Source organism: Dendropsophus ebraccatus, chromosome 11 (genome assembly GCF_027789765.1).
Source record: "Dendropsophus ebraccatus isolate aDenEbr1 chromosome 11, aDenEbr1.pat, whole genome shotgun sequence".
NCBI classification, from domain to species: domain Eukaryota; kingdom Metazoa; phylum Chordata; class Amphibia; order Anura; family Hylidae; genus Dendropsophus; species Dendropsophus ebraccatus.
In genome coordinates this window covers 56,170,010-56,187,045 of record NC_091464.1, presented here as the reverse complement: position 1 = coordinate 56,187,045, position 17,036 = coordinate 56,170,010, and the positions used below count along the sequence as shown (strand labels likewise).

Below are 17,036 nucleotides of genomic sequence, written 5' to 3'. Positions count from 1 at the left end.
CATTAGTCAATGTGATCTGTTAGGGTGCCACTGTTGTCCATTGTAAGATGGACGCAGCTTTTTCTTTCAATGTCACGAAAGAAAAATCTAAGTCACAGATGTAAACCCGACCTATGTCAGTTTATACATCTTTTAAACAATTCCAATGAAAAGAGCAGAACTGTGAATGCAGCTCGGGATTACAATACAAGCTGTAGCACAAGATAGGCACAATGTATTAAAGTACTCAACGTTCTGTACATATCTGTGTATATATGCTGTGAAATACGCTGTCAACGCCTTGAAAAAAAAAAAAAAAAACATTGGTTGCTGTAGTCAAAACCAACATGCTCTGTTTGTAATGGTATTTATGCAAAAGGTTGAAAATTTCCAACTTTTATGCAGTATGTGGACCAGGGTTTTATAATGGAATGTATTATACTCATCTGGGATTTTTTTTACAGTGCTATAATTTACAGGAAAAGTTGTGTAAATTTAAGTACATAGATTAAAGGGGTTTTCCAAGGGAAGCAACCATATTACCTTTCTTTACTCTACAACTTTACCTTTACTTTACCTTTTTTACTGTACAAGACTACAACAGGGCAGAGGTTTGGCCTTTGTTCACACAACGTCTTTTTGGTCGTTCCATGTCTGTTATTTTGGACAGCCATCTCTTTGGCATCAAAACTCTTCTATTTTATGCAAATTACAACCTCTATTGGCATAAAACTGAGGGTTTTTGGTACCGAAATGACAGCTGACCAATGACAAGAAATAAAAAAAATAAAAAAAAATTTGTTGTGTGACCACAGCCTTTATATGTAATATCAAAGTAATTTTAAATATACCCACAATACTTCTGTTCCTGCAGGAAGGGTCCCCCACAACAACCACAGAACCATACAGACACCAATAACAATAGCAAGTTTTACTAGCCTACATACAGAACTATTTTGAAGGGATTTTTCATTTTGTTCTTTATCAGACAACAACCTATTAAGGCATTTTGGGGTAACAGAGGTGGTCAGCTGATTAAACCCCCCTCTGAAGTAGATGGCTGCCACAAATTGTGGTTCTAGATTTGGAGGATATGACATGTCTACTGATGTCAGGAAAGTGCATTGATATAGGCCACCATGCAAGACCGGTGACACAAAGACAGATTACAAATTGTATTTTTACATTTACATTTTTACTGTATTATGGCTGCAAATCTTGGCCCCACAGTTGTCAGTTCAGGTCATCAGAAGCTTGGTCGGGCTGGCCGGGACTTGTGGCGGTAATACGAACACTAAAATGGCTCCATATTACGTCAGAATGAAAGCTGCCTAATGCCACTTAAGACGTACCCTGCCCCCACCAATTATACCTGATCTGGAGGCTTCCATAATGTAAAAAAGGAACATATTATGACGTTAAGAACGCTAAATTGTGAAAAGGTTGATACTTTTTGTATAAATAATTTACTTGCTCATCAAAGTGCACTATAAAATATTGATGGCAGCTATAAAAACAAAATAGTGCAGACCGCTTTAAGTTACTACTAAGTAGTAAGCAGGAGGAAGCCAAGCTATGACTGGGCCCGGCAAGAATATCTACAGGTGGTGAACTGCAGAGATCGATGCCGGTCTGGAAGGGCAGATTTTACTGCAGTCTGCACCTAAATGCTAAGATGATCAGACTGCTACAGTCACCTCCAGCAACGGCCAAAATATCACATTTTATAATACCAGCTTCAAGTTTTTTCTAAGTGTAAAGGGAGCATTTCTTAGGAGTCTTCTAATTTATTTTTCTTAATGACAATCCATGTACTATAAGGTCAGTTAGAGTAATAGGACATTATAGCTAAACTGGAGCAAAGAGTCACCAATAGAGAGGAGTGCACCTCAATTATACCTTTTCCGTCTGAATGTGCAGCATTTGATTAGCGGTGGCTGCAGAAGTTGGATAGAGCCTTAAAGTGTACCTGTCGTTATAACGTTCAAAATCTAAATGAACAGTAGATGTGATATAAAGCGAGTTTGCCCCAACATTCATTTTTTTTTTTTTATTTACCATGGAAAAACACAGCACTTCCTGTTTTCTAAATCTTTTTTTCTCAAAGAGTCAGAAAACAGGAAGTCCTGTGTTTCCCAGGCCATCTGAGCACTCACGGAGATGGCAGTCATGTGACGGACATGCTGAGCCGTGACTGGTTGGAATTACAATGTTTAGCCTGTTTTTTCAACCAGCAGAAAATCTGCCTTCAGGAGACTGGACCTGGATTTCTGGTAAGTACAGCATGATTACAATGACAAAAATAATAAATGTATATTGCAAACTTGCTTTATATCACAGCTACTGTTGATTTAGATTTTGAAAGTTATAACGACAGTGAAACTTTAACTATTTGAATCTGTCTTGGCAATGCAATCTAAAGAGCTCTCTATCTAGCAGTATATGCAAACATGCAAATAACACAATAGCCTATCCGCAGGATACGGGATATGGGTCCTACAGTGTACTCGCTATATACAGTGGTCTCACAGAATGTAACTGAGTGGTAATCACATGTGTGTTGCTGCTCCTTTTACTTAGGGGACAAGGGACCCCTTTTCTTATAATTAGTGGGGATCCCAGCAAAAAGACACTTATAATCTTTGGGTAACCCCTTGTTGTAACCTAATTGTTAGCTTAGGGAAGGTTAAATGTTTAGCTTCTTATACTCCCTTGCCAATGTGAAAGCATCTACTATGTGAAGCCAGCAATCGTCGGCTGCCTTATTTTTATTTCACTGGAAAATCATTCAGAGCAAGCTAAGAGCACTGAAGATGCCAAGGCAAGAACCTGTGAGGTAGCCATGTGACAGGAAGAACATAACTTTGGCATGTACACCGGCAAATACTGTTATCTTATAATTCTATTGCAACAGACAGTAAATAAGACTTGGATTCCTCTTTCTGGTAGAGAGAGGCTGAAGTCCACAGCACCATTCAGAGGTAGATTCTGTGTAACATGTAGTAAAAACGGTATAGCTGAGAAGAGGATGAGAACCTGCCATGATATAAAGGCTGCAATAGATTCATTGATGGTTGTAGGCTGTGGCTGCACAGACCTGCTGATGATATACAGTACATAAGTGTATAAACATATACCAGTAATATAGGCTAGATGTTGGCTTTCAGCAGTAAGGGACACACATTCGTTGTAATTAAGCAAGATGTAAGCATTCTTGTATACTTTTGGATCTTACCGTTAAGCATTCAAAGTTATGTTAAGCGCACTGTCCAGAAACAGCTCCACATTCGTCCAGGAACTGTATCTGGCATGGCAGCTAAGAGGATGGGGTCAAGGTGAAGTTACAAACAAAACTCATGGATAAGAATGGTGTCATTTTTGGAAATATAAAATAGACCCATTTTTCCAATGTCTACAACCACTTTAATATGTTAAAATGTCTCAGTCATTAGACCCCCACCAATCTGTAAAACAAACCAGGAGAAGCACGCTGCTAAGCGCTTCACTTCCTGTCTCGATGCAGGAGACTAACTCTTAAGTAAGTCTATGGAGCCCTTCTTGTACAGTGGGATAGAGGCGGCAGCTAGCCAGGGCTTCTCTCATCCCATTCTAAAGATCGGTGAGGGTCTGAACACCCAGACCTAATTGTTCAAAACTTTTAAAAGGTGTCTGTGACATGTTACAGAGATTTTACAAATGACAAGGACATTTTAACTACTGAGACACGTTGGCCTCTGGTGTATATACTATACAGAGATATCACTCATTCTTACAGGGGGGTTCCCATCTCTAAAATAATAGCATATTTCTAAAAATAAACCATTATTTTAATGACTGGTGGAGGTCTTGACCTCTGTGGATCCTACCATACTGTAAGAATGAAGGGGGTGTAGTGCTGTATGGCCTTCTGCAACAGGCTCCATTCACTTGCCTAGGGTAACACTGAAAAACATTAAAGAGTTGTACACTATGCCAGGTGAGACTCCACCAGTCATCATAAGATAATGGCATATTCCAGGCACATGCCGTCACTTTACAAGAAGGGAAAACTCTTTTTTTTTCAGCATTTTAAAATTCTAATTAGTGGCCAGGCTTGGCTTCAAAAGTGTGTGTGTGTGTGTGTGTATGGGGGGGGGGGGGGGGGGGGGGAGAGAAGCAGTACTTACCTGCTCTGATCCCTCACTGCTACTGTTCTGATACCTCCTCGTGTCAAGATATCACCTGGAAATGGTGAGCAGTGTTAACCAGGTTCCGTCTAAACGTCAACTGGGGTAGGGGGCAACCAGGACAGGTGAGTACTGCTTTTTTTCTACTTTTCCAGCCCTACCAAGTCACTATTAAAAATAAAAAGGTTGCCAGACAACCCCTTTAAGCTACCTGGTCAGTTTTGTTTTTCCTCTGAATAGCAGCTACCTGCTGTTAGCTTATATCTAGGATTCCTAATGCTGCTGTGTTCAGCATATAGCTAGCTGTCTATGGTACACATAATGTTTCCATTAAGGAAATATCATCACCGTCTGAAATCTGAATTCCCTACTACTTAAATATGTATACAAAATGTTTTTTGATAAGTCACGTTTCCCAGCCATTGCATTAATTTTTTATGAGGATCCTGCAAAAATAAGGCTTTCTGGTCTCTGTAGCTAGATAGCGGATACCTAAGTGCATGAGTTATAAGCGGCATGGAACCAGGACAGATGAACTCCATAGGTGACTTCGGCCTAAGGGATTCAAGAATTAACTTCTGTTTAGACCAGTAAATGTACAAAGCACCTATAAATCTTTTGGTCTCCTCAGTAGAGCAGCAGTGCAGTCATGTCATCTGTCAGATTCAGAAAAGGTTATTCTCCAGTACTGAGTATTAGTGGATGATGTCACGAGCAGCTTCGGTCTCACAGAGCAAAGGCCTCCCTGAATCTTGAGAATGGAGTTGTCATTTTTCCTTTTCACTTGGCTTGTCACGAGCTGACTTAAGGAAATCGCTCCTTAGGAGGCGATAGAAAAGCACAATATTCATGGCGGTCATTATAGCCATCCCAACACTGCCAATGGTGTAAGTGGGCAGGGGGATGTTGTCTCTGTTTATAACCAACCATCTGGTCATCCAAGCCAAAGTGCTGATTCGGAAGATGACATATGTGCCCAGGTTCAGTAAGCTGTTCAGCCGATACACTGTGGTTTTAGCTAGGTTGGCCATGAGTAGGATTTGTCTCAGATGCAGAAAGATGGAGTTAATTTCCACTAGCAGGGCCACCACTGCAAATCCTATATATCGCTGGAGGAGCACCGATATACCAAAACAAGTGATAACCTGAAAGACAGAGGAAACATCTCATAAGACTGATGCCTTTAAACAGTCAGAAAATACAAAAAATTATAACTTGAGAGAAAAACATTATAATTAAATATTATAACTACTTAGCCAAACATCAAGTGTTCTGTTCAGTGGCGGTTATCACTGCCTACATACAATAGTCACTGCCTACATACAACTCCCCAGCTCCAGCACTCCGCTCCCCGGCTGCTTCCTGCTTTGAGAGGGGAGCTGGGATGTGAAGTCCAGACACATCCCAGCTCCCCCCTCAAGCCAAGAATCGACTGGGGACTGGAGCGGCAGTACGTGGCCACCAGCGCTGGAGCTGGGAAGGTAAGTACATGTTATTTTTTTTCAATCTACCTAGAACTTTTGAAAAAAAATGTCCCTGCCTGTACTTGTCCTTTGAAAAAGCTAATCACATATTTATATCTCTCCCACTCCTTGGCCAAGAGTGCATGTTGTGCTTGTCATGAATGAGGAGAGGGGAGTGAGCCGCTGTCAAACACCACTAGCACCAGGTTAACCACTCTGAAATAAGAAGGTATTAGGCATGAGCAAATTACTAGTGCAACTAGGTTCAGCCATTGGCCTGTTAGCCTGCTGCCTTTGAACTCCCTGCGGCTCCTGTTCGAGTGCCTGGAAGAGCTGGAACCAGTCCATAAAAATTGGGAGAAGTTTCCCAGGACTGGATTCAGCTTTTCCAGGCATTCAAAGCGGAGCGGATTCACACGGAATTCAAAGGCAGCAGGCTAACAAGCTGACTGCGGAGGCTAGTGAATCACTTCACTAGTACTGTAAATTTGTTCATCCCTAGAAGGAATGTCTGTACTCCGAACACCTGATCATTATGCACTCAGACTACTAAACAGAAACCCATCATGTTCAATGTTATGTGCAGACTATCAGCAACCCTGTATTTTTTAGGCATTTAATCTGTGCAATTCTGGCATTTTCTTTTAAAAGAATATTATGGGGGACAAAAGACAATATTAAAGGGGTATTCTCATCTTAACTAATATACCTGTAGGACTTCATTAAGCAAACTTGTCACCTTCTCCTGATATGCTGCTCTTTTTGCTCTTGTTGACAGCTCTTCGTCTAGGTTACAGACCACCACTCTGTGGTCTGGCTGGTGTAATGTAGATGTGTAGAGATTTAGGGGCACATGTACCATTCTTTTGCACCATTGTTTACATAAAATATGTATACTATGTGTGTTATATACTGTTTATAGAGCATAGTGGTGATGTGTAACTTCAACAATGAGCCGTCAACAATGGAAGAGAAATAGCAGCCTATCAGAAGGAGGCAAGCTTGCTTAACTAATGTATTTGCAAAAATATATAACTTGACAAGTCCTACAAGTATAACTATAACTATGTTAGTTGAGATGAGAATATTCCTTTAAACATTCATAGATGGAGCATTTACCTTCATACCAGTCAGTGTCATTACCTAATATGTCCACACGAGGGGGTCAGTCCTGCATTCCTTTGAATACTTTATCTTACTGGTATTTGCACAGTTTACAGAAGAGACAAGCAGCACATTGAGCTGGAAGGGATACATGCCAAATATTAAAGAGGCAGACAGTATTCCAAGAGGGGGATCAGAACTGTACAAATCTGTAATATTGGACCTGTACTTTATGTGCATGTGGCTCCAATTTTTTACAGTCCTTTCCCCAGGGATTTTGTCTCTCCAGTCGCTGATTACTCATGGACCTAAGGGTCCATTTACACAGAAAGATTATCTGACATTATCTGCCAAAGATTTGAAGCCAAAGCCAGGAACAGACTATAAACAGAGATAAGGTCATAAAGGAAAGCCTGAAATTTCTTCTCTTATCAAATCCATTCCTGGCTTTGGCTTCAAATCCCTAGCAGATAATCTGTCAGATAATCTTTCTGTGTAAATGGACCCTTAGGGTTCTATTAGAAAAAGTATTTTTTAGCGATTAGCAATTAACGATCCCAAACGAGATTGTTTATCGTTAACCTGAAATCGTTCACCATATTACACAGAATGATGGCCGTTAGCTGCGATTGTTACTGCGATAGTTTATTCCATCTGATCCCAGCAAAAGGAGGAATGATTTGGAATTACACTGAACGATTAGTGAACAAATGTGGAACTACAGCAAACGATTAACGATGATTTTAGGGTCAGATCTAAATGAACGATCAATGACACACAAACGATTTTTCGTTTCATTTTTCATTGCCTGGAATTACACTGAACGATTATCGTTTAAATTCAATATAACGATTTTTCGCACGATAATCGGCCTGTGTAATAGATCCCTATCTGTTGCAGATAGCAGCAGACATTGCTGTGTAGGAAAGGAGATCATCCCCTTCCCCCGCCTAGCCCATTTATTAATATGGGGCAGTTGGGAAGGGGTTAAACAGTGTGAAGTCCAGGTGCAGCCCCAGTTATGGCAAGCAATGCAGCTATTTCTGGTACATCCTCTGAAGGCCCCACGCCAATCTGTTCATACAACAGTAAGCAGGTTTATACCAGGGCTGTGGAGCCAGAGTCTGAGTCGGAGCTAGTTTTGGCTGTAGCTGAAATAAATATACCGACTCCAGCTTTAAAAAAAATATATTTAAAAAAATTTAGAATTGAGTTTTGATATGAATTTTATACGTTTTTTTTGTAAGTTTTTAAAGAATTTTTTGGACACTGACGCGATTAGATAAGGTGGTGTGGGAAAAGTTGTCAGTCACTATTTGGCAGTTTGTTTCTGAGCTGAAAGAACCCATTGTGTGGGGGGAGATCTGTGCTGTTCTCTTCCTGCATGATTGTATATGAGCAGCAGTGTAATATGAAGATATCCTGTGTAATATAGAAGAGGAGGAGGAGGAGGAGGAGGAGAAGACATAAGTAGTGCAGCAGTAACCTCTGTCCTCAGTTTGGTGTTTTCTCTCTGGAGAAGATTTTGTTTTTCTTCAGTGTGCTATGGCTGCAGCAGGCTGTGTGTGTGTGTATGCTATGGCTGCAGCAGGCTGTGTGTGTGTGTTATGGCTGCAGCAGGCTGTGTGTGTGTGTGTGTGTGTGTGTGTGTGTGCTATGACGTGACCCCTCTAAATCACTGTGTGACCCCGCTATATCACAGGGATCTGCCATTGTTAGCAGTGTTTCTTTGTGTATGGTAAATATTTAGTTAGAAACATAGAAGATTGTCAGCAGGAAAAGACCACCAGCTCCATCTAGTCTAGTTGTGAGTAGTTCAGGACATGGAGGCTGGAGACTGGCTGCATCCACTGCACATACACAGGAGAATCTGCTTTATATCTTTCTTATTCTCTCAGAAACCGCCCCAGAATCATGTAGGACATTACACAGAGGCTGCTGAGTCAGTGTGATAAAAACCACCCCGGCATCTCACTGGCCATTTATGGAGCAGGAGTTAGAGTTGGTCCTGATAACATTCAGGAGTCGGAGTTGGAGCTGCAGCTTTCCAACTCCACAGCCCTGGTTTATACACCAGGGGACTATGCAGTCATCATACCCTTCAGGAAGGAGATGAACACACTCTGGTGTGAAAAGTACAAATCAAGCTAAAGGCAACAGCGGATGACTTTGTGAAGATGTGACTGGAAACAGGTAGAAGAGTATCCACAATAAAATGTGTTCTATATCAACATGCCCAAGGCACAAATGGGTCCTTCGAATGGACAATGACCCCAAGCATGCTTCCAAATTTGTGAAAATGGCTTAAAAGGAGAAACTCTGGAATTTTCTCTCTTTGAAATAAACGGATCTCAGAAAAATATATACATTTGTAATTTACTTCTATTTAAAAATGTCAAGTCTTCCAGTACTTATCAGCTGCTGTATGTCCTGCAGAAAGTGGTATATTCTTTCCTGTTTGGCACAGCACTCTCTTCTGCCACCTCTGTTGGTGAAAGCAACTGTCCAGAGCAGAAGAGGTTTGCTATGGGGGTTTGCTACTGCTCTGGACCCTTCCTGACACACACACTGGTGGCAGCAGAGAGCACCATTTTCTGCAGAGAATACAGCAACTGATAAGTATTGGAAGACTGGAGGATTTTTTTGTAAATAGAAGTAAATTACAAATGTATATAACATTTCTGACAACAGTTAATTTATTTTTTTTGTCTCCAAAGTACTCCTTTAAGGAGAACTAATCAAAGGTTATGTAGTGCCCATGGGCAACACTGAAGCATGTGAACAAGGAGGAATGCAAGGAATACGGAAATCCCCACAGCCAGCGCTGATCTACTACAGTAAAAAAAAAAGTGGTACATTCACTTTAAGCTTGGAGTGCTGCCGTACTGCTCCTCTAACCTCAAGATTGGTGGGGGTCCAACTACCAGGATATGCTATTACTTTCTGTGATGATCAGTCTGCATTTTATAGAAGTATAAAATAATGGGAGCTAAGTGCAGGAGAGGAAATAGCGTATACTTAGTACTGTAGATACAAGTCTTTATCCTAGAATATGTTGCAATGCTGGGATTATGAAATGGAAGCATCTGAAATTGATGCATTCACCCAGACAAATGACATGGTACTCAGCCAAGTAGATCAGTAGTGAGGGAACAACACAGATACTTAGTAGACATGCCATCCTAAAACTGAAATCATATGGACAGAAGCCACCTCAGATACGGAATCAGGATAGGAAGAAGTGCTGGGTGGGTTGTATTACACAGATGGCAGATGGTGTATTATGCCAATTACAGGCAATAACAAATATTATATAAATACATTTCCTACAAGTTTATTATTAGAAAATAGGTTTTAAATAAAAAGGAAGGTTTACGATTCCTATGTGTAGTCTGTCAGCCATGATTATTTTATTTATCTCCACTACTTAGCTATAAGGTATGTGGGGGACAGGGCCCACATTACATCTGCATTATTTTGTTTTACCAGACTTGTGTAAGAAGCAAAATCTCACCTATTACACGGAGCGACGGCAGAATGTTGCTAGGCTGATAGTTACCGTTTTAGCCTGTTTAAAGACAATAATCACCTGACATTGTGCATGTCAGCTGATCATTGCCCTCTATTACAAAAAGCGATTATCGCCTGTAACGGCCGATAATTGCTTTGTGTAATAAGGCATGTTAGGGTATGTTCACACTAAGGAATTGAAAAGGAAAGTTTTCTGCTTGAAATTCCTCACCTATTCTGCTCTGGCAGAATAGGTGCAGAATTGGTTAGGAATTTGAGGGAAATTCAAGCCCCATTGGCTTCTATAGGATTTCTCTAGTGGAATCCGCCCACAAAAATTAATTCTCTGGGCAGAAAGCGGATTTGCAGCGGAAAATTCTGCCGTGTGAACAACAGAGCGGAAATCTTATTGAACACAATGGGACACGGTTCTGTTCATATTTTACGGACTTTATTTCAAGCTGAATCCGCGGGAAGTTAATTGCGGATTCCGCTTAAAAATTCCTTACCGATTCCTAAATGTGGACATACCCTTAGTGAGCAGGTTTGCAGAGCGGCATAGTATGTAAAAGTCACCGACCAACACTGAATTAATAACTGCAGGGCTCCAAACCTCATTTGACAAGAAAATCAACGCAAAAAGCTTGGTGGCATGAAGTTCTCTCGGCGGGATTCACTGCACAACACATTGCTTGCGTCACACAATGGAGGGCAAGCAATGTACTGCTCCAGGACTGTGGCTGGTTCAGCCACAAGGACTGCCCCAATGCCTAGCTGAGCCAAAACTAGCAAACAGTGATAGAGTTAAAAGTACAAATAGGATTACGGGGCATAGCAGACAGGCACTCAGACAATAGCTATACGGTTTGGGCAGTGTGTGCTTAGCTGTATTAGCAATGACTGATAGGTTACTAGCAATATTTCTGCTGATTGGTTCCCTTTAATGACTCTGATAATTAGACATCAGTTTATTCCTCACAATCTCTTTATTATTTAAAAATCTGACTACTGGGTACAGTGATAGTCCGCATGCAAGAGGACACCACAAGCTATGCAGAGTCTATGTACTGAGCTGTCAACTTATTATGAGACCTTTATGGAGACTGCAATCTACATCTTTCATAACCCGCTCTCAGAGATAACAGGGTGGGTGGGGTAAGTTCTTGAAGGTCACAACTCCCGGAATTCAGCACATGAAAAAGGAGATTTACACAACAAGGCTAGGGTGTTTGGTAATAGGTCCTGACAGTAAACTTATGTAAAGGATCACTGCCACATCCACCTGATCCTGGGCTATAAAGCTCACGTTTCACTAATGATTAAAAGCTGGCTTCACTCCAAAAATACAGTGGTGCCATAAGTTACAATATGAACTGGTTCCAGGACGAACACTGTATATTGAAAATATTGTATCTTGAGACCTTAACTCTATGGAAAACTGGTAATTGGTTCTGATGCCCCCAAAAAGTTCTCCCAAAACTAGAAAGAAATGAACATTTAAAGAAAATTAAGCAGATAACTAATATGGATAGAGCAAGTCCTTTAATACAGCAGTCAGAAAGAGCAACTGGAGACTTATATTACTTTCTATGCAGAGGATCGGAGCCTTTTAGGGTCCTGTACAGATTACGCAGGATCCCATAAGTATAAAATGAAGCCACTCTCACCTGCCCAAAGAACCAGCTCAACCTGGCACAGGTAAAGAGCAGTAAAGGACATGTAGTATCACACTGTACTATAGAAAGGAGATACTAGACACACACAGCAGTACAGGACATGTAGTATCACACTGTACTATAGAAAGGAGATACTAGACACACACAGCAGTACAGGACATGTAGTATCATACTGTACTGTAGAGAGGAGATACTAGACACACACAGCAGTACAGGACATGTAGTATCACACTGTACTATAGAAAGGAGATACTAGACACACACAGCAGTACAGGACATGTAGTATCACACTGTACTGTAGAGAGGAGATACTAGACACACACAGCAGTACAGGACATGTAGTATCATACTGTACTGTAGAGAGGAGATACTAGACACACAGCAGTACAGGACATGTAGTATCACACTGTACTGTACAGGAGATACTAGACACACACAGCAGTACAGGACATGTAGTATCACACTGTACTGTAGAGGAGATACTAGACACACACACGGCAGTACAGGACATGTAGTATCACACTGCACTGTACAGGAGATACTAGACACACACACGGCAGTACAGGACATGTAGTATCACACTGCACTGTACAGGAGATACTAGACACACACAACAGTACAGGACATGTAGTATCACACTGCACTGTACAGGAGATACTAGACACACATAGCAGTACAGGACATGTAGTATCACACTGTACTGTAGAGAGGAGATACTAGACACACATTACAGTACAGTGTGATACTACATGTCCTGTACTGCTGTGTGTGTCTAGTATCTCCTCTCTACAGTACAGTGTGATACTACATGTCCTGTACTGCTATGTGTGTCTAGTATCTCCTGTACAGTGCAGTGTGATACTACATGTCCTGTACTGTTGTGTGTGTCTAGTATCTCCTGTACAGTGCAGTGTGATACTACATGTCCTGTACTGCCGTGTGTGTGTCTAGTATCTCCTCTACAGTACAGTGTGATACTACATGTCTTGTACTGCTGAGAGGAGATACTAGACACACACACAGCAGCACAGGACATGTAGTATCACACTGTACTGTACAGGAGATACTAGACACACATAGCAGTAAAGGACATGTAGTATCACACTGTACTATAGACAGAAGATACTAGCCATACACAGCAGTACAGGACATGTAGAAACACTCATTCAACCAATAATCTGCTTCATGTTAGGCATTGATCACAACCTTCGTTTCTTGTGGACGTCAGGAGCTTTTCCTGTCGTATATGTTAAGTGGAGGCAAGAAAACGTAGCGTGGACCCTGCTTACAGCCAAGTACAGGATATCCTCTTCCGGCAAGCAACATCTATATAATCTTTAAGCAAAAAAAAAACAAAAAAAAAAAACACACAAGAAGTGAAGGAAATCAGCTGGTGCCTCAAGTATGTAACAATGCAAAATAGAAAAGGGGAAAGAAAAGACAAGCACAAAATTGCAGCACACCCAGTTAATAGAATAACAATCTTTATTGAAACACAGAAAAAAAATGTTAAAAACAATTAAAACAGTAACCACCACATAGCAACACTAAAATAAGGTGCGTCACTCTCGTTGTCCAAAAAGGTGATAGGTAAATCACCAATTCCCTAGTGAGGGAAAACTATATATCATATATACATGCAGGTATGGGTCAACGGATACCTGTAGGACAGAGAGGGCTTCAGTCTCTCTGTCCTACAGGTATCTGTGCATTACAGGTTGTATTTGTAGCTCATCATTATGTTGTAGCATCTATATATACAGGGGGTGGGTCACCTATATCTCTTACATGGAGTGTTGTATTCTCACTTGTTGACCCATACCTGCATGTATATATGATATATAGTTTTCCCTCACTAGGGAATTGGTGATTACCTATCACCTTTTTGGACAGCGAGAGTGGCACACCTTTTTTTAGTGTTGCTATGTGGTGGTTTCTGTTTTAATTGTTTTTAACATTTTTTTCTGTGTTTTAATAAAGATTGTTATTCTATTAACTGGGTGTGCTGCAATTTTGTGCTTGTCTTTTCTTTCCCCTTTTCTATTTTGCATTGTTTTTCATGCACAGCAGCACCCTGATATCTGGTATTTAGTGGTGCCCTCCCCATATATACTATTTCAAGTATGTAACAAGGCATGATTCACATAAACATGAGAATGTAGCGCTAAATATACATGTATAGATACTGGAGCTAGCCTAGAGTTGTTCCTCACCTGCCTTTCAGCGGCTGTAATATCAGAGGAATACCTTGGACTAAGATCCCTGCGGTGGCAACAATGTTTTTAGAATGTAACAAATCAACAGTCATTGTTACTAATGAGAACATTTTATGTACAATAAGGTGCCGATACACATTAAACACTGGGTGAAAATTAGAGGCTATCCAAGCTTAGAAAAACACGGACGATTTCTTCCAGAAACATAACCCATTCTTGTCTCCAGTTTGGGTGGGGTTTTCAACTCTGATCTATTGAAGTGAATAAAGCCTCATTGCAAAACTCCACCCAAACTGGAGACAAGAGTCATTCTGTTTCTGGAAGAAAGCGGCCATTTTTTTCTAACCCTGGATATACCCTTTAAAATCAAGCAATGTTTCTGGAACAGCAGGACAAAGATCCCAAACATCCAGCCAATGGCATTAACAACTAAAGCTCATACATCCCCAATAATTGTAATCTCCATACACTGGAACATTTGGCACGGCTGAACGTTCCTGTGTTCTCTATGGGGAGGGGTGAACTGTACCAAGAGCAGTACCGCTTATCTCTTCCGAAACAAATGGGTAAGGTGTGATTTTCCATCCAACCCCTATTGCTACAGACGTTGGACGGTTAGGAGATCCCCATACACCTGATATTGAAGGCCAAATCTGTAGCAAGCGGAGGGATTGGCCAACAAAAGTCTAAGGTATATGGAGACCTTAGGAGTAGCAAGGAGTCCTGGAAGTGATGATACTATCTAGTCTGTCTGGAATTGCAAAAAGAGACAGAAGCATCTGAGTAGCAAGATCCACAGATATTTAGAACAAACTCCCTGCAGAACTCCTTCATAGACTGTGTGAGACTATGTTCACACAAGGTATATGTCCGTAAAACCACGGCCGTTGTACAACGGTCGTAATTATTATGAAAATATAGGTTACCTTGCTGCGTATAGGATCCCGGCCGCAGCGTATACACATAGCATACGCTCCGGCCGGGATCCCTAGCTGCGCCGCAAACAACTGACATGTCAGTGTTCTGTGGCCGCTATTTATTGAATACCGACCGCAGAAAACCCTTTTAGCGCACACTGTGGAGCGAGCGGCTCCGGCCGCCTGCTCTATTGTGTGCAGTGGAGAGTTCAGATGTGGGGGCGCACGGATGTGCCAGCATCAGAACTCGGCACCAAAGATCATCTGGCCGGTACTGCAGTACCGGCTGGGATGATCTTTTCAGAGACCGTCCGTTCCGTGACCCGGCCTGGTCATGGAAGGGGCGGTCTCTTACAAAGTGTGCACATAGCCTGAGAGTGTATGTAGAGGAACTGAAGCTGTTCTCAAGGAAAAAGGGCAATCATACCAAATATTGATTTGATTTATATTTCTCTTTCATTCATTTTGCATTTTGTTGATAAAATAAACTTGCAAAGCATTCTTACTTTGATTGTCTATAGAGGTCAGGCTGAAACCTCAATGTTTCAAAGGTTTTATTAGGATTTTCAATTTTTCATAACAGCAAGTGGCAACACATTTAACGGCTAAGTAACCATGGGGGGGAAGGGACAGGGTAGAAGAGGGGAAGGAAGGTGGTGGTTTAAGGAGGGAAATGAGGGGAGAGAGGGAGGGAAAGAGGAGGTGGGGGAAGGGAGTGGGTGAGGGGGGAGGGGAAGGAGCCAATGGGAACGTACACGGAGGGGGAGAACAGGGAGGAGGGGAGATGCATAAATATAGGGAATAGCATACCAGTGGTAAAACAGTGCAAAATAAAAGTAGCAAAATAGACAACAGTGAATTTGTAAAATAAAACATCTGTACACAAGCACGTGACTACTAGGTCGTAAGTGGCATCCGATGAAAACAGTAGCATTAAGATATACAAGTAAATGCTATTAAGCACACAAAACAAATGCGGCTGGGGTAGCACAACGATCTCTCATGAACAGCAGTGTACGACACTGTCTATTGAATATGAGATGACGAAGAAGCAAATGTAGGAGGGTCTACTTGTAGCGGGAACCACCCCTAATAGGTATAGCACACAAAAATGTTGCTAACAAGACAACATGGGGGGGGTGGGGGGGGAGACATAAGACTAACGGAGGGTACCAGGGACTTACAGACAAGACACGGTGATAAAAACGCAAGGACCGCGGACGAACATAAGTCAACAGGGATTGACCCATGGTCGCGGTCTGGGTGGGGGGCACATAGTCCGGTTCAATTCAGCTGAAGAGAAGAGGAAATACGTGACCAGCAAGGTTCGTCATATAACACATTGGTATTTGTCACAACATAGTAAACCACAGTGGAGTGTTGTACAAACAGGTGCAGGGCATACAGGAGGTGAAGGAGACTGTGATTGTCGTTGTTGAGAGTTATTCATCGGAAGGAGGGAGAGGTTCCAAGACTGTAGATGCTGTAGCCCTTCCTCAGGGTCTCGGATCATGACTCGGTCAGAATCTTTAGTAGCAACAAGTCCAGAAGAGCCTCTCCAACAATACGGGATTCCATGAGCCTGTAGTACTGCTGTCACCGGGGCAAATGTCCTTCGGAGGCGCAAGGTAGACACACATAGGTCAGAAAAAACAAAGGGCGACAGCGCTCCATGGCGAGGATCAGAAGGGCAAGGTGAAAAAGGGATAGGGGTGCACGGCAACCCTCACCTGATGTGGTTGTGCAAAGGGAGGCACAACACTCTGCAGCGTATATATCAAGGACCGCAGCCACTCCCGATATCCAACAGGAAACAATGATGCAAACAACCTCCAACTCCAGACTACACGGATTATGGGGCGCAGGTCCAACTTGAGATCGAGGCACAGTGAGTAATAAAAATATATATTTTATTGTGGAGACTCAACGCGTTTCGGAACCGCACCGGTTCCTTTCTCAAGAGTCATGACTCTTGAGAAAGGAACCGGTGCGGTTCCGAAACGCG

At 41.8% G+C, this 17,036-nt stretch overlaps 1 protein-coding gene across 1 annotated transcript in view; it reads right to left on the bottom strand.

The window, feature by feature from the left end:
* Positions 1-4,123: 4,123 nt before the first annotated feature.
* The window catches only part of TLCD2 (TLC domain containing 2), a 29,854-nt gene continuing 16,941 nt past the window's right edge, over positions 4,124-17,036 (bottom strand). The window contains exon 4 of the mRNA XM_069945498.1: positions 4,124-5,290. Coding sequence (XP_069801599.1) covers positions 4,913-5,290 — 378 coding nt within the window. The 3' untranslated portion in view covers positions 4,124-4,912. The remainder of the gene's footprint in view (positions 5,291-17,036) is intronic.